Below are 26304 nucleotides of genomic sequence, written 5' to 3'. Positions count from 1 at the left end.
ACAGCTGCTAGACACAGACAAGTGTTACGTGTTAAGTTAATTTTGCAAATTTGTGTGCTTACATAACTATATCTAATTCACTGTGCAACCAATACCCTTGGCTATTACAACAGTATTTTGCTGCCATTCATACAAGTGCTGAAGAATGTGGTTCAGCAATGTCTGATGCCTGAAACATGTCATTATTAGGATAAATGATTGTGATTAATTGCAGTGGTGTGAACACATATCACCACCAAGTGTTGTAGTTTTCTTTGTGTTCAGTGCACTGCAGGCAGTGTTGCTTATATATCGAAATCCCTGGAAGCATGCATGTAGAAACAAGTGAGAAGACAACACTTTTGCAAGATCAAAATCAATAAATATTTTTATTGAAGTGCTAGGACAAGCAAATTCCAACATGAGGTGCAGGATGCGAATTACAACCAGATATCCCCATTAACTGAATGGATTCTTGAATGCAATTGTGAAAGGCAGCAATGGTGTCCATGTCTCTTTGCCTGTTTGTCCTCTGAAATGCATTACAGTGGGATTAATTAGCATGGAAAGTTCTGTTTATTTCGGTATGCATACATTTACCTGTCTTGTGATAATGCACAATGCTGTCAGCCAGAAAATTTGTCTAGAACATGTTTGTATGCAAGCTCCACTCTAACAGCAATTTTTTAATTGCCAGTAGCATGCAGCCATGGACCTGGGTGAAAATAAAACATACAAGTGAGAAACATGACAAGGCATTCAGGTAAAAGCTCTGTTGGTCCGCGGGTGCAAGCACCACTCTTACGAAGCACCATGGCATTATAAAACACCTCGTGTCTGAGCACTCCTTCCTTTGATTGAAGCAATTCTGTTTTTTGTTAGCTCATAGCTCAGGTGCTTGGTTAGAGCCTCCCTATCCGCCACCTGGGAGACGCGCTCTCTAGCAGTCAGGCTCTGCCGAGAGAAAAAATGTTGTCTGGCTCTGCCAGATGCAGCGCACGATGTGCGAGATGCTGCGCTGAAAGAAAAAGTATATTTACCTGCAGCACACATGACCAGCGTGTTAGTGGTGCACAATGATGGGCTGGAAGGAAAAGTACTTACCTGCAGCATATATGGCCAGCTTGGAGGTGTTTCTCGCGCTCTAACGCACACACCAACCAACTGGTACCATACAGCTGCAAACTTCACCTACAGCTAGGTAAGATCACACAGGAAGCACAAGGACCTTTACAAATGTAGTGGCGGTGATTTCGGCAGAGATGAAAGGCTCAGTCAGTCTAAGGCAGTGCTCTTCTCAGAAGTAGGAATTCACACTTATTCCAAGTACGTGCTAGTTTTCTGGGTTAAAAAAAAATGTAATTTGAAGTTAAATTTTCATGCTTGCTTGTGCATTTCCTGCTTCACATTATCTTCATAGATCTGTGCAGAAGAGTGGCATAGGGGTTCCATTCCACTTTTCAAAGATATTCATGTCCTGAAGATGTAATTATAAGAGTATCTTCGGTGGTGCTGTCGAGGATTTGCCTTTTGATACTCTCTTTCTGAAGCTCAGTTGGCTTAGAAAAACCTAAGCTGGACAACCTAGGTTTCTTAGTAGTATGAAACCTCAGTTGATGCCCAGCTTTCTTGTTGGCTGGCTCCCTTGAGTTGTGGGACTTTTGTTGCTTGTTAGTTTCTTCGTAGATCTTCAGCACAGGGTCCAAAAGCTTGCACGCTTTGTTGTGCACTTCTTGAGAAATTTCTTCTTTCACTGTATATTCCTTGATTACTTGCATCTTGGCCACAACCAACTCTGAGTTTGCCACGCTTGTTGAGGCTTCTGCTGCCTGAACACTTTCCAAGATGTGGAAAGCCTCACTTATCTTCGAAGTTGACAACATTCCTAGAGCAGTTTCAGGGATTTTCACAGCTGCTATTTCTGGTGTGCTAGCTATGACCACACCATGAATGTGTTTGCAAACTATTATGGACATCAGATGATCATAGCAAGTGCATGCATAGCTATGCACACACACCATGCACACACTGCATGCAAGAGGGCAGCAAGCACCATCTTTCACCTTTGAGACTTTGTATGCGAGGCCTTTTGTGGACTGGGATTGCACAGTCCATGTTCGATCTTCATTCCTCTCTATAGATGCTGGGCTTGCCATGGCAGTTCGATGGCTCTTCTCAATTCGACTCATCTTGCAGGTTCTCTTTTCTTTTGTGATGTGGCCTATCCTCTTCATAAGAAAATGGTATGTCATGTCCATCAGTGCCGAGATGAGCTTGTCGACACGGTGATTCTTCTTGCCTTCCAGAAAATTATGCTTTAAAGTCCTGTGCATTCTTTCAAGATGCATGTTTGTATTGATCCCGAGGCCAGTTCGAAAACTGTAGGCTCACATTTCTGGGCGGTAAGCATAGTTTGCTTTAAAATACTGCATGAACTCCTGCAGCCTGGGGTCGTTGTTGGCCAAAAATGGCTCAAGAAGCTCAGTCAACTCATTCTTGTCAAGGGATTCTAGCAGTGTGCGAACTGTCCGGTAAATCTCAGCTCCAAGTTCTCTTCCTTTGACTTTCTCCATAATCCTTCGCCTCCAGTTTTTGTCCACATGCCATGAGCAGAGCAGTCGGTGCTGAGGTGGACCCATGACAGTTGACCAAGCCTTGAAGAACTCAGATGCATCATCTGACATAAAAATCTTAGTTGATAATGCTCCTGTGGAAGACTTCACAGATTCAAAGAAGGCTGTTAAAAGTTTTTTCATTTACTGTGCTGGAGATAAAGTATGCCATAGGCAGTCCTGCTCCAAATTCATCCAGCACCAGAACAGTCACTAATTCAAACTGGTATCCTGTTGTTCCATGTGTGGAATCAACACAGACTGTTCCTGAGCCCAAAACCTTCAGAAGGTCTTCCTGTCATTAGAGCAAGAGCAAAATCCTTCGTGCTGAACGTATTTGTTGAGTCAACAGCCCCCTGCTCCTTGTACAAGCGAACAACAGGTCGGTTCCTCATGATTTGCACCCATGTGCTAACACTGTCATGACATCTTTCAGGCACATTGAGATTATACTGCCGTTTGATGTTGTGTAAGGTTAAGCGATCGGTCAAATGAAGAGGAGTCAGCTTGACTGTTATTGATGCCCTTATTTTCTTCATTATAGTCTTCATGGGCACTCCTTTTGAAAGGTCACTTGCAATGATTGCTCTTTCCTGGGTGGTCATGGTGAGGTGTGCAATATCTGCATCATGCCCATAATGTGTCCTTTGGTACATCACCTTGACTTCATTCTTTTCTCTAGTAACAATCATAAAAGAAAGGCATGTCTTACCACTCTTGCAGCTTCCCTGGCTCTTCATTGCCCGTACCTTGTTCCCTCGGCTTGGCCTAGCCACTCCTGACCTGTGGCATTTATAGTACACCCTTGTACTTCCACCAGCGAGCCTTTTTTCGCCTTGAGGTGCTATGAATTTGCAGTCCTCATTCACCTCCTCTCTCGTTTTCCATTCCTGGAACTCTGTAAATTGAAAAAAAAAAAAAAAAAAAAAAATCAGGGCTCTGTATCACTGACAAAGTAATTTCTACACTCATCAAGCATGACTGTTTGAAAAACATTGTGCACAACACATACTATTACTTACAGTATAATGTAGTCCACATTCCTAAAACTGCATGTGTGGAATAGTTTTTTTTTTCCAGTATTGCTGAGTATCTTGCAATGTTCAGGGAAATTCTACCATGAAGGTTTAGTTGTTGCAACTAATTATTCTGCATATTTATCAATCTTGGGCTGTAAAATATTCTGTTCAAACTACCAGACTATAATTCGGCTAAAATGCCAACCACAAAGGTAGCTTTGCTAGTCCACATTTTTCCCCACAGTATTTTAACATTGGGATTTGCCCGCATTTTTTTCAAGTGGCAGAAACCGCAGTCGACTGTGGAAGAACCTTTTTATCTGTAAAATTGCAGATTCACAGGACCAATTAAATTTGACTGTTGTGCCGCTGGCTGGACCCATAAATACTAGAGAACACTGCACCAGACAGATGCGAATTTGTGTACCGAACATTGTGACAGTTATAGTACCGAGTGGTGCCACACCTGAGGACCATTAATTATTACAGCATATACATATAGCCCCCTTATTTTTTTCACAAACGCAGAACATTCACCTTTGTGAGGACTTTTGACCTGGGATTCGTATTTATATTATGTATATATATATAGAAAAGAATTGAAGGGGAACTGAGAACCGAGGGGCTCGCTATATATAATGAAAGGAGAGAATAGTCTACGAGCCCAAGGCGAACATTTGGACATATATTTTTTTAATGTTTTGTTGTTGGTATTGAAAATGTTCCCCTTGGACTCATAGACTGTTCGCTCCTTTGAATTATATACATATACATTATATATATATATGGTTGAAATACATGCTTGATCTAAATAGTTGCTTACATATATGCCTTACACCAATGCGTTTCTCAAATGGAGGTGGGTGTGCGAAACCCACGCCCACGATAAAAGAAATGAAAGGTCGCGCGATAGCTCTCCGGCTTTTGCTCTGGTTAGAGTGAACTAGTTCACTCTACTCTGGTCTTGCGGGGTCCACGTAGGTTCAATGTCAATGTTAACTTCTCTAAGCGCAAGAGCGCGCGCGAAAGAAGGAGATAGGGATCGAGAGATGATCGTGCGATTGTTGATACCGGCACCACTGAAACTAGCTGATAGACGGGCCTGCAATGCGTGGCGAGCGGCATGATATGTGGAGGAGTCGAATCCCTTATTGTAGCCGCGCGCTGGCATCAAATGCGCGTAGTTTAACCGATCGATTCAATCCCAATTACACAACGTGCTTCTAGTACGCAAAAGATCGCAGCACGAATACAAGATTCGCCCTGCCCTCTATTTTATAGTCTCAATACCGGTCGCAATTGATTAAGGTTCCGCACCACCTTTCCACATGGCTGAAAACCGGTGCACTAAACAAAACCGGCAATTTCACTGAAGTGCCGATCGAAAAGCGTAGACCATTGTTCTTGATATAATTTAACATCTGTGCTTGCCTTAGTTTTCCGGAATCGGCGAAAATTGGCAGTCTGCTACAGCAGAATTTTTCACCGTGGCGAGCGGAGAACTTGATTCGACAGGCTGCTCCACCTGACGAACTACAAGACCAGCCCCCAAACTGTATTGCGTCATAGTTCGCCAGGTAGCGCAGCCTGTAAAATCGGCTGCTTCGGTTGAAGAATCGAGTAAAACAGCGCTAGGGGAGACGAAACACGTGAACGACAGACAGATACATGCTCTGTCGTTCACGTGTTTCGTCTCTCCTAGCGCTTTACTCGATTCTTAAGCATGTACCAACCAGACCGTATTTGCCCTCTTCTGCTTCGGTTTATTGTCTTCACTAAGCTTTTGCCGCAAATGATAGGTTTTCCTCGATTTCGGAAAATGCAGCATGCATAGTAAAGTGAAATTAGTAATGTAAAAACGTAGCCTTTCAAAAGGTACCTGTGGTCAGCGGCTGAGCCGAAATAACGCACTTTTTTTCCCAACTCGTATAAATATACGTATATGATGGGGTTGAATTCCAAGCTTCTCGAAGCGTCTGACATGGCAACAAGCGAACAAAAAATAAATGAAAATAAATAAAGAAAGAAAAATATCAAATAATCGAAATTATGCTTCCTATACAAAACCGACCACAAATACAGGCAAGAGCAGTGCAGCGCGGACATGAACACTATATGTACACAGCTATATAATAAAAACGAGACATGGGAATTAATCAAGCTCTCAGAAAAACGGTCTATTGCGAATATATGGAAGTATTCACGCTTCCTAAAGAACAAGAACTAAAAAAAAAAAAAATATGAGACGCGGCAATACAGTCCAGTCTGACATTAGTCTAACATTTATATATCTAAAAATGATCGAGTACATCTTAAATACAGCTTCCAGAAAACGCCTCATCAAGCTAAACGAATCGCAGAATGCCCTGCGAAATTTTGAAAGGCAGCGGATTATATACACAGCGCATATCGCCGAGAACATGGAAAAAATAAATTATGCTTACATGTATTGCGCATGCGAATTCGCCTGTACCAAAAGTTCAAGCCGCGAATGCTCACATCGCAAAACCGAATATATACAGGGTTTTGAATATTTGGGGGCTGGGATTTAAAACATTTCTATGCAAAATCTACTTCACCATTCGAGCTGAAATAACGTTCACAAAGTAGCAAAATATCGTCTACGTTATCTGATAAGTGATTCAACATCGGTACTTGCCTAGATTTTCCGAAATCGAGAAAAAACAGCTCTCGGCGGCGTGCACAATTTTCGCAGAAGACAGTCGAAAAGCTATTTTAACATGGTGCGTCATCTGTCGGGCAGCGAGGCAAGCGCGCCAACGGCCGGGATGGAGCTTGTCTCACTGCTCGACAGATGGCGCATCATGTTAAAATAGCTTTTCGACTGTCTTCTGCGAAAATTGTGCACGCCACCGAGAGCAGTTTTTTCTCGATTTCGAGAAATCTAGGCAAGTACCGATGTTGAATCACTTATCAGATAACGTAGACTATGTTTTGCTACTTTGTGAACGTTATTTCAGCTCGAATGGGGTAGTAGATTTTGCATAGGAATTTTTTAAATCCCAGCCCCCAAATATTCAAGACCCGTACATATATATATATATATATATATATATATATATATATATATATATATATATATATATATATATATATATATATATATATATATGGAATCACACATGTGCTGATCGAAGAACGAGACAGAAAAAAAAAATAAAAACGAAGTATGTATATAATTACTTACCTTTGTCGTTCGCGAAGGACAGTTGCCGATGTTCGGCTGGGAACTGGTGTACGTCGCTATAGTGACGAGTCAAGTTTTCCAGCGTCGAGAGCCCGCAGTTGCACTCATCACATGGTAGAAGAACAAATGGTAGCGTAACTCCCATAGAAGCCTGCGTGTCGGCTCTGAGCGAGGCTTTAGTTTCCCAGCGCCCCCTGCGAACTGTGAGGCACAACAAACACGTGACGTTGCTTGTGACGTCACAGGGACGTACTTTTGGCGGGGAATTCGATCGTCTTTTTACTTGTAAACGAAAAACAAGGCCAACGACGACGGAGGCAGAACGATGCTCAGATAAGGCAGAAAAATGGACACCGTAACTGTTCAGCCAACTTGACATGGATTTCTACAGTCAAGTTTTACGTTAACTGATTGTATTGTATTGTATTGTATTGGGGTTTTATGGCGCATAAGCAACTGAGGCTATCATGCGCCAAGAGCAAGGTTAATCGTTAACTGAAATGTTACGGCATCTTTAACCACCTTATCATAGCATCGTTCTGCCTCCGTCGTCGTTAGCCTAGTCTTTCGTCGCGCGTCATGTAAACGCATTCTGGGGCTTCGGCAAGCACATGGATAGAATCACGTGGCTTGAGGCATTTCACTAAGGGCATAAATGAGTGAAGCTGTGCTGCATAGAAAGCCAGGCTTTATTAATTCACGATTACTTACATGGACGATTCACGACAATGAAATCTTTAAGTGTAGGAAAGCGACCACCGCTCATTCGTCACGGTCTTCATGAAATCCTCGTGATAACAAAATGACCTCAGCGTAGGTCTCCTAACGAGACGCGGTGAGATTATAAAAGGGTAAAAAATCTTGCTAACAAACAAAGTACATATCAGTGTCAAAGAACAACAAAAACAAACGAACGGAATAACTAACGCTAGCGCTAGAACGCCAACCTGTAAGAGCTTAGGTAAGCAATTCAAATTGGGATTACTAGTATTTAGAAGTTAATGCGGCTGAGAAGTCAAAATATCTACGATATAGCTTTTCTCCAATAAATCTCGCCCTGTTCATGATTCCATTATTTTACTCGCGCTTCATTTGCCACTGAGAGGAGTCAATGTGAGGTTACAAATTTACCACTTAAGCATTTAACATGTTCATGAGAAAGATCCCATTGACAATAGGAACATCACTGTAATAACAGCTAAAGCACGTTCAGCGAACGTTGGTGCGGTAATACGACGCAGTAAGCAAAACACGCAGCAAAGGGAGCGGAACGGAAGGCTTCAATTAAGCCACCACTTTTGCGACATGCCTGGGAGGCCGAGCCGAACCGCCGAGCTGTGACGCAGCATTGTCCCATCGTCCGGAAATGCGCACATGCAGCGGCAATCAGTTTCTCATCGAGCACACACAGTCTTCGCCTTGCTGTAAAGCTCTACCACAACCAGCATAATAAAATACTGACTGTTTGTTACAGATAACCCACTCTGTACGCAGCGCGCAACGATGAACGTTGAACCGGGGCCGATGACGCACCCATCCCGCGGATGAAAAAAGCCGCCATGTCTGAGCTTTGGGCAACTACGCAGCGGATAATAAGTGGCCGAGAGAGGCCGTTAGAAACAAGTTAAAATATTATTAAAAATGTGACACGTTTTTTCTTACGCAAGAAACAAAAACTGCATTCATTCCTGAGTGAGAATATTATGTTTACTTTCTAGTTCTTTGGAGTTCTGGCAGATCTTATTTTCTGTGCGCTAGTAATTTGCCTCACAGTTCGCAGGAGCCCTCATCATCGAGTTGATGCCGCTGGCAGTAGGCAGCTGCACGCGTTTTCTTCCAAGTTGCGCGACCAGTTGTACATTGACCTTGCTCATCACACTTCAGGACAGCTCCTCCTGCCTCCAACTTGTGAAAATTTTTCTCTTATGCTGTAACATGTTCTTGCGCGCAGTGAAGACTTTGTTGCAGATGTCACAGCGCCGATCATGTAGCTGACGATCATCGTGATTGGAATCACGGTCAGCGTGCCGAGGATCGCTTTCACCCTGGTTGGAAATCTCTGCAGCCATTCCGACAGGAGCGGGCAGAGTGAAGCGCGCAGCGAGATGCACGCTTCTTTTAACCTCCCGCGCGCGCTCTCAAAAGCACGGGGAATCCAGGGACTCTAGAGACAATCTGGGGAAAACACGTGTGTCCCCAACAAAACATGACGTCACAAAATGTCACGTGACTTGTGACGTCACACGTGACGTCATGCGTGACGTCACATTTTTTGACCAATCAGCGTTTTCAGCCGATCTACCCCTAAACGCTTGTATGCACGCTTGCTTCCTTTCTTCTTTTTCCCTAGCTGTGAGGTATGGGCTGGTTTGTCTTGAGAGGCAGCGGAGGGAGTGCTGAAGATTTCCTGGGTCATTTACTTGGCTCAGTCACGGCCGGTCTCGACGGAGAGAGCGCTTCTCTTCTCTTTGTATTAACTCTATGCTTCTCTTACGGCTTCTCCAATGGGGTCTGTTTTTACCGCCCGCCGCGCCTCGGTGGGGTCGCCACCGCCCCACTGCTGCTCGCCCGCTACGGGAGCGGCTAAAACTCGCCATGAATAATGCCAGTGTTGCCTGGATTTTTGCTGGACAGCCACCCTGAATCCCTAGCAATCCCTAGGTCGGATTGTCCCTAGTTGGGGGCACGGCGTGCCGGCGGGCCACCGCTCATCGCCCGCCACCCACCCTGCTTGGGGATGTCGCCGGTGCCGCGGTGCCGCCGTGGCTTTTGTTGTAGTAAACGAGACTGTGCCTGTTGCACGGACGGGTGCGATCGAACTGACTGGTGTGCGCGCCATGAACAACCCTGGCACATCTGCTGCGGCTTCGGTACAGAAAGGTTAGTGCCCGGTCTGTGAAAAGATTTGTTTAGTTGTGAACAAAGCATGCCAATGAAGGTGCCGCCATGTTCAAATTTTAGCTGCCCCTTTTGCGTGCAATGTTCGTGGTGATATGCTGTCCTCTTACCGTTCTTATTTGTCACCATTTTATGCTTTTTTCGTTCTTGGCCCTGATTCTCCATACGCTGTTCGTTTTGATCACATCCGGGTGAAGTACTTGCATATATCGCTCGAGCATCACTAGCTTGAAACTAGTGATACATATTGAGCACCAAAAGCTCGAAACTAGCACTGAACCTTTTACAGCCAAAAGCGGCAGCTATATGGATGATATTCTGCGTACCATTGATGAAATTTTACCTAGTTTGCATCGAGTACGACAAAAGGATCAGCTCTGTTGAGACAACAGAAATGATAACGTAAATACCGTTTAGACAACTCCATTGTAGCACGGAGACCACGTAGCGGTGCTTCGAAGTAATGAACTCGCTACTGAACTCCCCTTATGTGTGTGTGATTTTTTTTCCTGTACCTTTAGTTTCTTACACTCCTTACTAGAGCCCTGCACGGGTTGGATTTTCCAGCCCCTTCCCTGGCCCACGTTTGAAGACCATCCCGGATCCATGGTTCCAAGCCCATCGGCAATGATTACATGGCCCGGACCCGGCCTGCGCTTCCACAACAGGGCCTGTGCCAAACCTGCAAAGTAAGTCTGAACAGACGCCTTAAAAATGTATTGCTTAACTAGCACATAACAATAAATCAAGATGAGAGACAAACCTTGCAAAATATTCTTGGTAGAGAAGGGCACAGTTAAAGCACCGACAGAAGCAAAGGCATGGTGAAGAATATTTTGACAAGACATTTTATGTAAAGCTATCTAGCACAATGTACATTTAAAAGGTATGGATTACGGGCATTTTAACTATGACTCCTTATAAGCAATTGGCTCTTGGTGCAAGTTCTTTGCTTAATCACCTACAAAAAGACTGCCCCTGGCAACTTTGCCCCAGGAACATAAGTGGGCAAGGGCAGAAAAAACCAAAATTTACATATTCATTGAAGAAATCACAGCCACATTGCCACATCTCTGTGGAGACGAAAAGCGGTAGTGTCTGTTCATTGTGCATGTATATGTTATTGGATATGTAAAGATTCCTAAAGCAATAAGCTCTTATCCTACAGCATTTATTGTAGCGTAGAGACAGGAGGGGGGGGGGGGGGGGGGCAAGCAGACGGTCAGAATTTTTATGAACAGATGGCTGCCTGCCGAGCAGTCAATTGAAGGTCCTTGTCCAGGGGCTGTTATGAGGCTTCAAATGTCCAGCCGTTAGTGGTAACACAAAGGTTAGAAGCTACCTTCTTGCTCACTGATTTCTGAGAAATCCTAAGCTGATGGTGTTGAGTACTTCAGTAGGCAGTGCTTATGCAAACGGGCTGTGTCAAGCATGACAGGTTACAGCACTTCATAACACCTCCATTGTAGTACAGTTTGCTATCGAGTTTTGAGCCTTTCCTTTTTAACTTTTTTCACTTGTGTCATTGAATGCAGCCCGGCATGTTCGTACTAAATTACTTGGACAAAACACCGAGTGGCACTGATTAAACTCTGTTTACAAATGAGCTTTCTCTCATTCTCTGTCGACATATGTACTAGTAGTGGTTTATTCATAAACCACCGGAATTATTTTAGTGCTGGAATTCCATCCCCAAAAGAAGCCATACACAGCTTTACCCAGCCTGGCCTCGTTCCGCCACTGCAAGCTGCAAGCCCAGGCCTGCATGTCAAGCCCGAGCCAGGTCCAGACCCATAAAAACGGCAATTTTCCAGCCCGGCCCAGGTTTTCGGGCTGCCCGAATTCATGCTCTGCTCCATACACTGTTGAAATTATTTGCCGAGAATAAGTTCTCAGCAGGCAGTACTTTGGTAATCTTTGTTAGGAAGAAATTACATGGCATAATTTTTTTGCCCTGGAAACTTGCTTACACGACTACCTCAAAAATATCACCCAGACGTGTCCCTTGCCTGCAGTCGCTTGCTGTACAAACAGCATTGCAATTTATTTGCTGACACTATGGCGCATGTAGTACGAAACAAAAGGAGGTCATTATTTGCTAGAAGATGATTGTGAAAATATGAAAAATTTCAGTCACTGCTATCTTCATGGGAAAATGTCGCATGGCCTTGTATAGCCAATTAGGGCCAATTGATGAGAAATTTTTGCTCAAGATTTCTGCCAGCAGAGTAGGCACTGCTGTCATTTCTAATAGCTATTTCGTTGTTCATTCATTTGCAGCGGCACCAACATGTTCTGTTGTCTGTGTTTTGTGCGCCCATATTCTGTTCGTTGCTTTAAAACATTTCTGGGTAAGTGCAGTCGAGATCGCGAGCATAGTGTTGGGTGAATTCACCAGGCGGCATGACAAAAGGAGGCAGTGTGGTGTAGAGGAATCCACTTGCGCCAAAGACAGAGACTGCAACTATGCCAGACAGGTTGCCAAGACATCGAACGAGAAGCCAGACTAGCCTATTGCCGAGAAGCTTACCAAATGCGGAATCAAGCCAAGACTGAAGCGGCAGCTACAAATGCGGCACCGGCCGATGGCTAATGCTTTTGACTTGGTTCAAAGAGAGCTGAACCTCTGCAATATTTAATATTTCATAACAAAGGCTTCAAGGATTTGCCTCAAGTGATTCCAGGTAGCCCTGCATGCACAAACCTTTGTCACGGATATACCTGCAAGAAACAAATAGTGGTGCGTAATTGATCCAAGCGATGTTCTCTTTGTTTTCCTTTTTAACTTGATACCATAAAAAGCACCCTGTGTGGCAGCACCTGCTGACTTGGTCATGTCATGTAGCCTTGTGTTGTCACACAACCTGACGGACAGTCATTGCAGTGCTGCGTCACCTTCCTGCCACTTGCCAGATACATGCCCATAATTTTTCATGGATGCCAGATTTTCTGCAGTATGGGACCCATCACAACATTTTTTGTTGCCAGATTCCAGTAGTGCAGTGTTTCGTGACTTTTTTGTCACTTGTCCGGCACCAAGACGCATTTATTGCCGAGATATTTCGATTTGAAGTTGAAGAGGTCTGTTTTCCTTCCAAGAGATTTAGACTTGGGAAAATGATGCAAACGATGGTGTAAACATAGACTCCGTGATTCTTGATGCATAGCGAGCAGTGCAATCTAGCAGCAGTTGAAATTAAAGCAACAGTTCGCCAAAGCCGTCTATATTTGTTTGCACCAGGCATAGATCCTGAGCTTGACTGCAAAGTTCTCGCAGTGAATCTTGACCTTTGCACCCACAGAGCATGCGGTGCTTTTTAGAGTTGAGGTCACTTGACGAACAGGATAGAATGTACGAGTGCCGGCGTGGCGGCAAAGTTTGTAGCTAGCGAAGCTATGGATGCGGCCACTGACATTGCCGAGCTACCATCACGAGTGACGAGTAAAGACTGCTACAGATGGTCTTTTTTGAATAGCAGCAAGGGGTGAACAATGCATTGTGGCAGAAAGTTAAAAGAAAAAAGGGGTACACAGGGCCTGTTTTGCTCAATTTATTTCGTTTCCTTCACTATTGTATTTCTTAATATGAACCAACTGAGCTCCCTTTCGCTCAATGCTTCCTTGGGTGTCTACACAGCGCACGTTAAAGAACCCCAGGTGGTCGAAATTTCCGGAGCCCTCCACTACGGCGTCTCTCATAGCCTGAGTTGCTTTGGGACGTTAAACCCCACAAACCAACCAACCAACCTTATGTGGTTTACTCTAGCGTCGCTGCCCTGCAGATGGCAAACTGATGTGCCAGTAAGGTCTGTGCATGCACGCTGGGACAGCAGAAAATAGAGAAATAGAAATATTACGAGATAGTTTGGCAAACTCCTACGCTTATCATAGATATGAGACATCGGTGACACTCATTCAGCACACTTGGGATGCAATTGTTTAGCGGTGAGTGAAAAATGTGTGTAAAAAAATGCAATTGCACTACACAAGTAATGTAATGCGAGAGGTCTCAGCTGTTCGTGTGGCGCAATGGCTAAGACATTCAGTTAAAACTCCAAAGGACTTAGGATTAAATCCTGTTCGAGGCCGGTTTTTTTTTTTTTTTTTGTCGCTTTTTTTTTTTTTTTTCTTAAGCACCCATGCAATTTAAATCTTACTTTTTCCAGCCTTTCTTTTCTTTCCCAGCTCCACTCGGGTCTGTGCAGGTTTATTCTGCCCAGTAAGTTGTAACTTAATCCTGTGTGCATTTCATACCAGATTTTTCAATAGAGAAGCGCTCACTGAGGCATGAACTTCATCAGAGGAAAACCCTGCTGCTCCGCACTTGTAAACCAAAGCATGTATATCAAAAATGAAACCATGTGGTGATGCCAAATGCATAGCTGTGACTTCAAAGAACCAAAACATACCAAAACGAAACTGACTGCCTGTGGCACTGCCAAGTGCAAATTTATTTTTGGCTTCCATTATTTAGCCTGTCTTTTTGCCATTTTTGAAACAAAAGTTAACAATTCAAACATGCAACCATAATACATGTTAGGCAGCCTCAGGGATCCCTTGCATGTCATTGTGCATGCATTTGCGATTTCTGTATTTCTGCAATGCCTGCATTTCTGTTCTCTTTTTTCTACCTTATAAGAGTTTTGTTTTCAGTGAAAGTGGTGTTTTTGTGATTAGGAGCCAGTATACCATCGCTGCAAGCCTACTTTTTCTTTCAGTGCTCCTTTAGCACTACTTGCAGGTCTACTGCAGGTCTTTCGTATTGCACTCTGAACAATTTTTTACCCATGCTTTTCATTAGGATTTTCGAAGCATGATGGGTTGTAGCGAATGGATTTGATTGCACCTGAAAACTTCAAAAACAAATTGAGAGCGTGTAATTTCTCTTTTTTTTTTTTTTTTTTTTTTTTTTTTTGCTCACTGCGTGTTCTTTGCGAATGATGAATTTGACCACTTGCTTCACGAGGGAAGGCTCGAGGACGTTGAAGCTACTTTGATTGCCCGTCACTAGGCACAGTTATAGCAGTCTCGTAGCTCACTGGGTGCATGAGGTATTTGAGGTTACTACTCCTTATCGCCATAGACACCAGCAGGCTCAGCATATGTATCTAGGCATGCGGCTTCTTGTTGGTTGACCCCTTATCATTTATACTGCGCAGTTTGTTGAAAAATGGAAGCGTACAAGTTGACACAGGAAATGAAACGCCATGCAGTCCTCATCGCACTGGCCGTGCGCCACAGCGACTTGGAAATTGCCAACTTTCTGAATGTTGCGAAGCCTTTCGTTAACAAAGTGCGGACAGAACTGGTGTGCTGTGACGGTGACGTGGCATCTGTGGCGAAAAGGAAAAAGCACAGTCAGCGGTCAGACGTCGTCAGAACACCTGATTTTCTTCAGAGGCTGCAAGTCATCGTGAGTGACAACCCAGAGATGTCAATGTGGGACATTGCAAAGGAGCTCGATGTCGTAGAGTCAGCTGCCAGGCTCGCTGTGCACGAGGACGTGAGGTACCATTTCTGTGTCATGAGGAGGCCGCAATTCTTTTCTGGTAAAGCTCGGGAGAATCGTCTGCTCTGGTCCAAGCGCTTGCTAGGCAAGCTGAAGAGCCTGGAATGCTTTTTTTTTCTTTCAGATGAAAAGAACTTCGATCAAGACCAAAAAGCTAATTGCCATAATGAAAGATGGCTTTACGGAAGCGCTAATGAGGTGCCGACAGCATTGCACACAAAATTTCTGTCTGTGATGGTGTCAGCAGCTGTCGGCAACAAGGGTGATGTCATGCTGCCACACTGTTTTGCAGAAGGACTCCGCGTTAATGCTGCCGAGTTCGCAGAGGTGCTTGCCACCATTGTGAAGCCCTGGACTGATACTGTTTCGAAAGGAAAACCTTGTGTCTTTCAGCAACATTCGGCTCTCGCCCACACCGCCTGCGTCACCCACGAGTGGCTGGCCAACAACTTCTAATAACCACATCACTCCCAACTTGTGGCCTCCTAGTTGTCCAGATTTGAATACACTCGGCGTCGTTGAGAGAGAAGCCGACAAAAGGCCACATAATACAAAAAACTCTTAAGGTCGCCACTGCGAACTCAATGGGCAGTACCTCTAAGAACCTCCTGATCCGTGCATGCAGCCATTTCCGAAGCCGAATTGAATTGGTTATTGCTGCAAGTGGCGCATTCATTGAGTAATGTGAAAATAAACAGTAAGAGAAATATCTCCTAAAGTTTGGTGAAAATATATATATATTTGCTGGAGATATTCTCTGCCTGAAGCCAACATTGCATCCTCAGATGCCTCGTGCACCCGGTATATTGCAAGATATGTGGCTCGAAAGTTCAGGCACAAATCAAAATGTAGTACTTATTCTGTGTCTAATTTTGAGCAAATTATGTGTGCAAAAAAACAAAAAAACGAATTCATCTCAAATTTTGACCACCGAGGTCTTCTTTATACGTCTGCAGAGCTTGCAAAGCTCGTAAAATTCGCTGGAAAATTCGATTTCTTTAAATTATTTATTTCATTTCAATAATTGAGATTAAGACAAGCAGCATTCATAATTTTGCGATGTTTTTGAAAAGCCCAGAGGTTCCCGAGCCTGGACAGAAAAATTGAAAATGACAGAAAAATTACTCTTCGCATAGAGAAGTTCTACGTCCAGATGAGGTTCTGTTTTTATGTGAAGTCACTAAACTAAGAGCAGAGCTCTAAACCAGAGCAGATAATGCACCTGAAGGTGAGGAGATGGAAAAAATTATATTCTAGGGCTCTGTTTAATGACTCTGCCCGCGTCTTGTGTATTATTTTCAAATTTAGCAGCTTAATTCATTCACGTGCTCGTAGTTCAGTGACATTTTCATATAATTCTGTAGTGTTTCTTATGTTGGTACCATATGCTTGAACTATTTATATTCACTTAAAGGGGTCATGACAGCTAAAATTTGAGCATAAACTGATTATTGCATTTCACTCCATTCACGTTAATTATAAATCCTTGAAATTTGAGATTTTAGTGCAGTAGATAGTTTATAATGATTTTTTATTATTAATAGCGAAAGCAGCTTTATGGTTTGGCAACCTTGGGCACTGACGTCACATGATATCATCCCCATGTTTTCTGCTATTCATGGTGACTGCGGCACTCTTGCATGCATGCCGTGGATTGTGGTCACTGAGAGCCTTTTTCTTTCTTCAGCAAAAATATTTCATTCGCATATTTTTTTTTACTTTGGCAAGCCTTCACTATAGTGTGCAACCTTAGCGATCCTTGGACTTGTTTTGGGCTTCGTCTAGAGATTGTCGAGAAGGCCAAAATAGATGTGCTCATGCTGTATTATTTAAGCATACAATCTGAAGCACATTATTCTTACGTTTTGAGAGTTAGAGCCCATATATAAAAAGGCACATGTCCAACGTTTCCTTCCTGGTCTTAAATCGGTAACCAATCAGCAACACAGTTGATATGAATCGAAGTTCGGTTTACATCCGGCTTCTGTTTTGGTGAGCAGTCAAGGTCGACAAGTCTCGTTCTGAACGAGGCCAATTTGGGAAAGCGACCCACGGTTTGCCTTTGCAAGTGTGAACATCGGTCAGTCTGAGCGGTTCCTTAATCGCACACCCTTTGCAATCCTCAATCGTGAATGGGCCTTTAAACTGCACGCTGGTCACATGTTGGTTACAGTCAGTCCGCAGTAAAACATCTTCAGAACACAGCGGGCCTGTTTGTAAGCAGCACAATTTCTGCTGCCAAGAAGGGTAGAAAGGCCTTTATGACTTATTGGAGATTTAATTGACCACATGCTCTGAAGTTTCTTCAAAAAGCCGATATTTCTGCTATAAAACATTAACATTTCTGCTCCATAGCTGTTTCAGAACATCTGTCCTGCTTTCTGCTCCATTTAGTTGCTCCAAAAAGCATATTTGCTTGCTCCAAGAGCTGCTCTAAACACCTATTTTGGCCACGCACACATGGTACTGCTTTTCACGAGCCCCTGTCCAAAAGTGCTGGAAGAAGACAATAACTATGCTATTTTGGGGCCTACTTCACGCAACTTCAGCATCAGACTTCAACTACCTTGAAGGAAAGTCATCCTTGCCACTTAAGAGTGTTCAAACGTGGACTAGCCTCCCTTGCGCTTTATAATGGCGTTCGCACCCTGACCGCCTACTTACTTGTCCCTGTGGGCCTTCTCGATGAAATCCTACAGGCACCTCATGATGAGCCCACAGCTGGGCGTCTAAACTTTATTTTACTCTGAGTCGCATTCAGGTTAAATAATATTGGCCCATATTGGCCTCGTCTATCTGCTAATGTCACGCACTATGTCAGGAGTTGCTGCGACTGCTAACGCCACCGAACACTGCTAACAAGACTGCAGGATATACAACCAAACCAATCACTTGCGAGGCCATTCCAACAGATCGGCATGGACTTACTAGGTCATTTCCCGACATTGACATCTAGCAACAAGTGGATAATAGTAGCAACTGACTACCTGACTCGCAACGCCGAAGCAAAGGGCCAAAGGCTTCTTCAGACTAATTATCGTTGTAGAAAGCGAGAAGCACATCATAATATCTGTCGTGTAAAAAACCCACGTCTCGTTGTCCGTGGCATTGTCCTCCTTGCATGCATTAACAGTCAGTCGGCCTGAAAGTTATGCCGATGTAACTAGTTTCTTGCTTTAATGTCAGCACAGTAGCCTGCCGCGCTGTTGCTGCCGGCTAGGAGCGGAGAAGTAGGTCAACTCCATTCCACCTTGTGTATGGCAGGGAGCCCGAAAATTCCAAAAGCACTGTGGAATCTACACTGCAGAAGTGCGAAAGGCTGAGCGTTGCTGGTGCACACGGTGCATCCGTTTGCTCTCATTATCATTATCAACTAAATGCACCGTTATCATTGCTAATGCCGTCATTGTCATTAACTAATTGCAGCATCATTGTCAGCGCTACTATCGTCGCATGTGAGACAACCGCAAGCTTGCCTTGCAGCGCCGGCTGAGCACTTCGCCATAGATGGTCCAGCGAGGTATACAAGTACATCGTACTCAAGTGCTCCAACACCAGATGGATGCTTTGAACGCGAAGGTTGGCAGAGGAGTACGGAATTCCACAAGCCGGCCTGTTGGAGATATTCCAGCTTGCGTGGAGAGAGCAGATCCATGACCAGGTTTGAGAAGCAGAAATGAAGAGATGGCACAGCGAAGCACGGGCGAAGTCATCCCTGGCGGTGGACTCCAGCACAAAACACACGATCGCTAATGAGAACATCTATGACAACACACGAGACAGCGGACGGCAGCGGGTTACCCTGCGAGGCACGGAGTGGTTTTCTGCGCTCAAGTGCTCCGAGTGCGACGCAGCCGATCAAACCATACAGCATGTTGTGATCGAGTGCCCGAAACTGTGGCCCTCCCTCCTACAACTGCGACATCAGCACTGATGGAAACTCTTTCGACAGCACTTGGTCTGCAGTCGATGTCACCACCCAAAGAGCACACCCTGGGTAGGGCAGTAGAGGTGACAAAGCACCGCCTTGACTGGTGGCGTAAACGAAAAGATTGTTGAAGGACTCCCTCCTTTTCCTTCCTCATTTCTTTTTTCTGGACTTTTGACCAATGCACAGCAGTTGGTATAGTTTTTGTTCTTTTTCTACTCCTTTATTTATTGGCCTAATGAAGAACTCTGTGATCCCTCGCTACAAAGGGGAGTGGCCTCATTAGCATCACGCAGACAAGGAGAATTATGATGTGTGTTTTAACTCATCCTCATGATAGACAAGGGCCCGCCGGGGTGGCGCAGTGGTTACGGCGCTCGACTACTGTTCCCAAGAATGCGGGATCGTAACCGGGCTTCGGCGGCCGCTTTTCAATGGAGACGAAAGCAAGGCCGCCTGTGTTCTATGCGATGTCAGTGCACGTTAAAGAACCCCAGGTGGTCGAAATTTCCGGAGTCCTGCACTACGGCATCTATCATAGCCTGAGTCGGTTTGGGATGTTAAACCCCGCAAACCAAACCAAATCACTGTAGACAAGATATATGTGCAGTTCACGATCCCGGGCGTGGCGCAGTTGGTTAAAGCTTAGGCTGGCGATGCGAGGGATGCATGTTCGATTCCCGGTGGATGCAGGATTTTTACCTTTCCGATGACATTAGTTTCGGTTTCAGGTGATGTAATTTGATTGAAAGCTATATTGTGACCGAACGAACGCCGACAGTATGAGCCGTTAAAGCGCAGCTGCATCACTTTTCGAGAATTCTGCGACATTCAAGAATTTGACTCTCCATAAGCTGTCGGTAATGCTTGCAAAGTGTTTGTGTGCTATTTTTAAAACTGATGAAGTAATTAACCATTACAATTCGAGCTTCTGCTCACAGCACTGAAGGACTGCGTAGAAGCTCGATGATGACATCACGGACGGTAAAATTTTTTCTTTACGTTACCTTCGCCCACATCATGCGGTGCCTTTTTTGATGCCATCAAACAATGTTTCTGGGCCTTCAATTTTGGTAGCCTTGTTTTTACTTCTTCCAACCAAGCCATTCTATGCGGGAAACATACTGGTGCCGTCAATGATGTCATTATGTGCCCCCCAAGCGTCGCTGTGTGGTGAGGAGAAGCTCGATAGCTGAAGCGGTTTAAATCGCTATTTGCGCCATTGTTTGAAATGCTAGCGCGAAGATATCTTGCATGCTTAACCTGGAAGCTGTAATCATTTGATTCCTTGAAACTCATCAAAATCTACAATCGGTGCAGTTTCCCTTTAAAGGCTTTCGCCTTAATACAGCACTCGATGTCATGCTGATGCCACATGTAATGGAAAAGGACAGCCTCAGTGTCACTGCCTACCTTCAGCGTGCAGAAGCAGCCCGACGACTCGCCCAGCTGCGCATAAAAAGCCAGCAAGGCACCAATGCCTAACGTAACCTACAATGACAATGAAAATTACAAGCCAGCAGACCGACTCTAGGTTTGGATGCTGAATCACCATCATGGATTTAATGAAAACTATAAATTTTACGCTGCTGTTTCTGCAAATCAAGTTCACTCATCTAGATGAAATGGGCTATGGAATTGTCCCCAGATGTTACTGACAGTACCCCAGGGGTGATACATGTCCAGAAATTGTATGTTGTGTGCCTAAAGCCCTATTATAACTGATGGACACTATTTATATTTTGCTTGATGTTTATTTTTGCCTACCTTTCTATTCAATGTAGAGCATTGGGCCGATGCTTCTTTGAGGGGGAAGTCATACCACAAAGGTTTTTTTTTTTCCTTTTTTTTCTTTTTTTTTTCTTTTTTTTTTTTTTCACGCTTTACGCCACCTGGACGCAGCTTTTACTCTTTTTTGTTGTACAATGATGATGCACAGAGATTTACCTCGAATAATTGCCACAACACAACACTGCTTCTACATTGTTCTTAATCATTGTACTTGGCAGGTTTACCTCTGTTTCCTTGTTGCCTTTAAACTGAGCACTGGGCATTCTGTTGTTCGATGACCAGTGCCTTTGTCGTGATTGGCACCTTGTTGCAACGAAATAAACTCTGAAAGTGAATCCAATGTGCAGATAATGCTGTCAAACAGAGTACTGAGTTCTTTTTGGCTGATAGTAAATGATGGAATAAGAACACATGGTTGCAAAGAGCATATGTAGGCTCTTGAAGAAGTTACCTGTGCTCCTTCTGCCATTAGCTTGTTAATCGGTGTGATGAACCACTAGTTTAAGAAACACTATCACCAACCAAATTATTTATTAGAACCCAACATTTCGCGACCAACTCGGTCCCTTCCTCAGGGGCGACAAGTTCGAGGCCCGCAGTAGCAGGCAGCGGCCTATGCTTAGCCGATCTGAAGAAGAATGGCTATACACGCGCCTTTATTCCAATGTGCTTTCCGCCGTCGAGCTTGCAGGACAAGAGGGTCGGTCAACACGGAAACGACGAAGCGCCCTCGCATTGTGCTCCCATACGTGGCGGGCACCAGTGAGGCGCTTGCACGCATTCTGCGCAAACACGTCTGTGTGTCGCACAAACCTACCTCAACAGTCTGCCGTTTTCTGCCGCTACCAAAAGACCGTATTCCTAGAGAAAAATAACCAGGCGTTATTTATAAAATCTCGTGCTCAGAGTGCTCTGCCTCTTATATCGGCGAAACAAAAAATCTGTCTGCGCATATTGCAGCACAAAAATGACGCCCGGCAATTGAACTCGAAAAGCAACCCCCCTCGCCGAGCACTGCGAATGCGCCGACCACAAAATCGCCTCTGACGAGGTGAACATACTTGATGTGGAGACCAATCCTTTCAAAAGACGTCACATCTCTTTTCGGTTCATCCGGCTGACAGCTGCAGCAGTGAACAGGAATCCGGGGACGCTACCCTGGCTCTGCTACACAATTGGACTTCGCCACGTGTGCCTGCTACTGCGGGCCTCAAACTTGAGTTGCCCCTGAGGAAGGGACCGAGTTGGACCCGAAACGTCGGGTTCTAATAAAAAATTTGGTTGGTGATGGTGTTTCTTAAACTTTTGTTTCAAGTACCCAACCAGGCGGAGTTACACCGAAGATGTTCTCGTTCAAGTCAATGAACTAATAGGAAAAGCTTCAGGCCTTTCCAGTGACAGGCATCGTAAAGAACCAATGAGTGCGGAGGACAAGTCTATTTGCCATGTTTGAGCCGAGTCAGAGCCTCTATGAAGGCACACAAAGGACCACTTGATAAGAAGTTATCTAGCTCATTTTGGATATGTTGACATTCATCCAGCAGTAGTTATGGCTGACTGCATGGCAGTGTAGCCTAGCCTCTGAAATCTGCTTCCAAAAATTGATGTCAACATACGCAGTTTACTTGTGCAATCCGTTGGTGTTGGCAATACCTGTACTTTTTTTTTTATTTTGTATTTTCCAGTCTACAAGAGTTCTGTTTCTTGCTGTCTTTTTTTGAGACTCACTTTTGACAACTTGGAAAATCTTTCTTTTTGCAGAGTTCAAAGCCTGGAAGGACCATATGGAAATCTGTGAAGTGGCTCATTTTGTTAGTGGCAGGAATGGCTCATCTGCATACCATGCAGGTTTTTGCAAATGCACATCTGTTTGTTAGCCGACTTTGAAAAATATGAGGGCTAAGGAACCTGTTCCACATCATGTTCAAAATAGGCTGTGCTTATATGCCTAAGCTGCTTCTGACATTGCCATGGTGCTTTTGATTTTGTATACAAATGCTATCTGAATAAAAGGTGCCTACGTATTTTGTATGTTTAATGAACTCAAGCATGTGATGGCTCACATGCATGACATTGTTAATGATGGTCCCCAAGATACACAGCATTTAATTGATGCTAATTATATGGAGTTAGCTGCACGTTAACCCTGTAACCGCCAAATTAACTCCCGAAAAACATACTAACATTGGCAGGTTTAGTTGTAATGTTTTTCATACCATTCTAATTCTAAAAAGTTTCCTTCATTAGTAAAGCATGCTGTCACTTTGCCATCTTTTTCTTTTTTTCTTTTTTTTTTTTTTTTTTTTTTTTTTTTTTTTTTTTTTACCAGAGTATGCACATCGCAAACGGGGTCAGAGTAACTGTCAGGTACAAATTCTAGATTGTCAGCGAAGCTGCTGTCTGAACTACTTTACGAAAGGGCTCTTTTTTGTTGAGACATCACCGTCACTGGCACTCTGTGTGTGGCACTATCATAAAATGACCTTTGTCATGCCAAAAATGTGTGCTAAAGACTGAAATGCGCATTTTTTTTCCATGGATAACTATGGCTCTGTAGAGTTGAAAATGCAATCAATGTATTTACCAAATCTATTCCTTTTTCATTGGCAGTGCAAGCAATGTAAGAGCAGGTTGGACAAGTGCCACTTGTCACTGGCAATACTGGCACAATTGCCAATGACAAATGAAGCTCTGAGATAAAGGACTAAGCCAGCATATGGTTTTGTGGATGCGGAAAGTTATGTGTAGTTAGTCAAGTTTGTACACAGTCGTCTGAAAGATTCTCAACATTTTTACAATGATTATTGCAGACCTGCAATGAGACACTAGAATATTCACTTTTACATAGAAAAGTGATGCTGCTTCAATAGAGGCAATATGCGAAAATGCCCGTATGATATGCAGCAGTATTAGTAGTGCACAATAAAGGTTCCCAAGAGGCTAAAATTGTGGCCCTCCTACAGCCTGGAAATAAAACCCCATATACTTTGCTGATATGCACAGAAATACTGCCTTTTGATAACTAGACATATGCTGCACCTACCTCCACCATCTGTGCTTGCCTTGGATTGCAATGCCTTATGTAACGTGCACAAAGGGATTGTACTTTATTTTGCAATTAATTTCGCATATACATTTTGGTGAACTGTCTGCAGCCACAGGGCCTGCTTTTGAGCTGCATAGATTTTCTCCGTATGGAAGTTTACAGTTGACAAGTGTTCTGTTCGGTTTATATGTCTATAGGCTATGAGGGATGCTGTAGTGGACAGCTGCAGAAAATTCTGACCACCTGGGTTTTTTATGTGCACTGCCATCGCAAAGTACAAAGCCGCCTTGCATTTCGCCTCCATCAGCTGCCACCGCAGCTGACAGTAAACCTGTATCCTTGGGATCGGCAATCAAGCTCTCTTATCACTGAGCCACCACAGCAGGGTACAAGTGAACATGGCTGAAAACAGATCTACGGCATGAAAAGTTTTCCCAGCTGGTGTACCTGTAGGCAGGTGCAGAAACATTTTTCAGGTGTAGAAATATTTCTACAAGATTTTGCCTGGCAAACAAGCAACATTTGTGCACAACCTGCGCTGTGTGCAAGGAGGCTGCAGTGACAAAGCCGGCACCTGTTTCCAAAGCTAAGGTAAAGCTTGGCCACAAAGCTGCACATGCAAAAAATGAAATGATGCATTTTGAAAAGCCCAATGCTCAGCTTCATTCAAAGATGTGTACAAAGCCAAAATTCCTTTCGCCAAACATGAAATCCATGTTTCCTGCACAGCTGTTGTGCATAAGATGCCCATCTGAAAACCGATAATCAAAAGTTTCGCACCTTGCTTAACTGTGAGGAATCCATTTTTATTGCATGCTTCAAGCTTACTCAAGCTGTTGGGCTGTTCCTAATTTGTTAGCATTGTGCAAATTATTGCAGTGCAAGTTTGCCAGCTGGCTAATGTGCATCATTTAAAATGATGCACTCTAGCCCGCAACCAAGCTTGAACAAAACTAGCCAGGGTTCTTCAATAAATTTGCATTTCGGAAACACCCTGGAGCCTGAAAGTTGCAAGGAATGGCAATTGCTAAATGGCTTTCTTCAGCTGCACAGTGCCTTCAATAAGCTCAAGCTTATGACACTATTTGGCAGTAAAGTCTTCTACTGGCCTGATTGGTGCACTATCCACAAAAAAACATTGGCACTCGTGCTGAGCAGGTCTAGAATAGGAGATGTTAAATGGTTCACAGGGCAGAGCACAAGCTGCTTTATTCTAGGTGTAGAAAATTACCAACATTACAAAATAGAGAGAGGGTACGTACACAGGACAGGAAAGGAAATGGCTGACTAAATATTCTCAGCCTGTGGAGTCATCTGTCTGACTGTTGGGTCAAATGCTATGCAACCACTCCATAATTCCATTCTTAAAAGCTTGGGCTCGCCTCATGACAATGGCATTAATATTTTTCTATTTTGCTGCATTAAATAGCCGTATTGCTGACACAAGCTGCAAGTCTGCGAAGTGTTCACTAGACAAACTGCTTTCAAGCAATGTAAACCGTGAACGCCACCACTTCTACCGTTACACTAGCACAAGCAGCAAGCATCGGTGCCGGAGAGCTTCTAGCAAAGAACACTCAGAAGCATAAAAGTCGCACAAAAAAGTGCCTCGGTAGTAGTTAAACCGCTTGCGTTTTTCATTCCATAAGGTAAATGAAAATGCGGTGCCGTTTCGAATGTCATCAACAGAGCGAGGGGTGCAGACAAGAGTAGTAGCCAAAGGAGAAATCTTGCATTCGTGGTGGCATTCTATGCCATCAAGAGCAGTTCCCTCGAATACCGCGCGATGGGCCCTACGTAGCCACAGTGCTCATCAATGTGCTGGGCGAGGAAAAAAGGTTAATAAATTATATTAAAAGCGATGGAATTCGGGCAAAAACAGCGGTAAGCAGATCAGAATAGAGTTTGGACAGCCAGAGAAAAGCCTACATTCTTTGTCCTGATTCAACCTCCTTAGTCCCGGCGTCACCCATTCCTTGGCACTTAGGTGCACACTTCTGAACCTAAGCACAAAGATGTAGCTTTCATAAAGCACAAAACAACCGGCGCAACAAAACGCAACATCTCGTATAGCGGGAACAATCGCGCCGTCGCGAGGACGTGCGGCGGCCCTTTGACGTCTTATGTCCTTACCTGCAAGAAAAAGCAGCACCTTGGATGCGGGACGTGTTATTTATTAGCGAGGACCGTGAAACTTTGTTATGGGTAAACATTCAGGACGAGAAATCTTCAAAAAAAGACGGTCACTTATGCATCTCAGCGCAAAACATAAAGGCAGCCATCTTGAATGTTTTATTTTTTTTTCTCTTTTTGG

The 26304-nt window shown here is 44.1% G+C and overlaps 1 protein-coding gene and 1 pseudogene across 4 annotated transcripts; one reads left to right on the top strand and one right to left on the bottom strand.

Moving 5' to 3' along the window:
* Nucleotides 1–700: 700 nt before the first annotated feature.
* On the bottom strand, nt 701–7078 carry LOC146172373 (uncharacterized; annotated as a pseudogene). The gene is made up of 2 exons (XR_014702557.1): nt 6819–7078; nt 701–3489 (listed from the first exon to the last, which is right to left on the bottom strand). The product of XR_014702557.1 is annotated as an uncharacterized LOC146172373 (transcript).
* A 2453-nt stretch (nt 7079–9531) lies between these two features.
* Nucleotides 9532–22968, top strand: LOC146172372 (uncharacterized). 3 transcript variants are annotated; one of them, XM_084585920.1, is made up of 3 exons: nt 9532–9698; nt 10258–10405; nt 22706–22968. In XM_084585920.1, the coding sequence occupies exons 1-3, from the start codon at nt 9656–9658 to the stop codon at nt 22740–22742; spliced, it is 228 nt and encodes a 75-aa protein (XP_084442046.1). In that variant the 5' UTR covers nt 9532–9655; the 3' UTR covers nt 22743–22968. The 3 variants fall into 3 exon arrangements, 2 of the variants coding, with proteins under 2 accessions (XP_084442046.1, XP_084442045.1); XM_084585919.1 differs by having other exon boundaries at nt 9533–9698; nt 10238–10405; XR_014702541.1 differs by having other exon boundaries at nt 9540–9698; nt 10284–10405.
* Nucleotides 22969–26304: the final 3336 nt, after the last annotated feature.

This window comes from Amblyomma maculatum, unplaced genomic scaffold (assembly GCF_055883805.1).
Source record: "Amblyomma maculatum isolate TAMU_Amacu unplaced genomic scaffold, ASM5588380v1 scaffold_13, whole genome shotgun sequence".
NCBI lineage: Eukaryota > Metazoa > Arthropoda > Arachnida > Ixodida > Ixodidae > Amblyomma > Amblyomma maculatum.
The sequence above is the reverse complement of the archived record's forward strand: the minus strand, read 5'-3'. Positions and strand labels throughout refer to the sequence as shown.

Excerpts from the sequence above, each read along its gene's own strand:
- LOC146172372 (XM_084585919.1), top strand. The coding sequence starts at position 9,556 with ATGTCGCCGGTGCCGCGGTGCCGCCGTGGCTTTTGTTGTAGTAAACGA. Across the intron at positions 9,699-10,237 it reads TGCGGCTTCGGTACAGAAAG|TTTCTTACACTCCTTACTAG; the intron begins GTTAGTGCCCGG and ends CTGTACCTTTAG. Across the intron at positions 10,406-22,705 it reads GCCTGTGCCAAACCTGCAAA|AGTTCAAAGCCTGGAAGGAC; the intron begins GTAAGTCTGAAC and ends TTCTTTTTGCAG.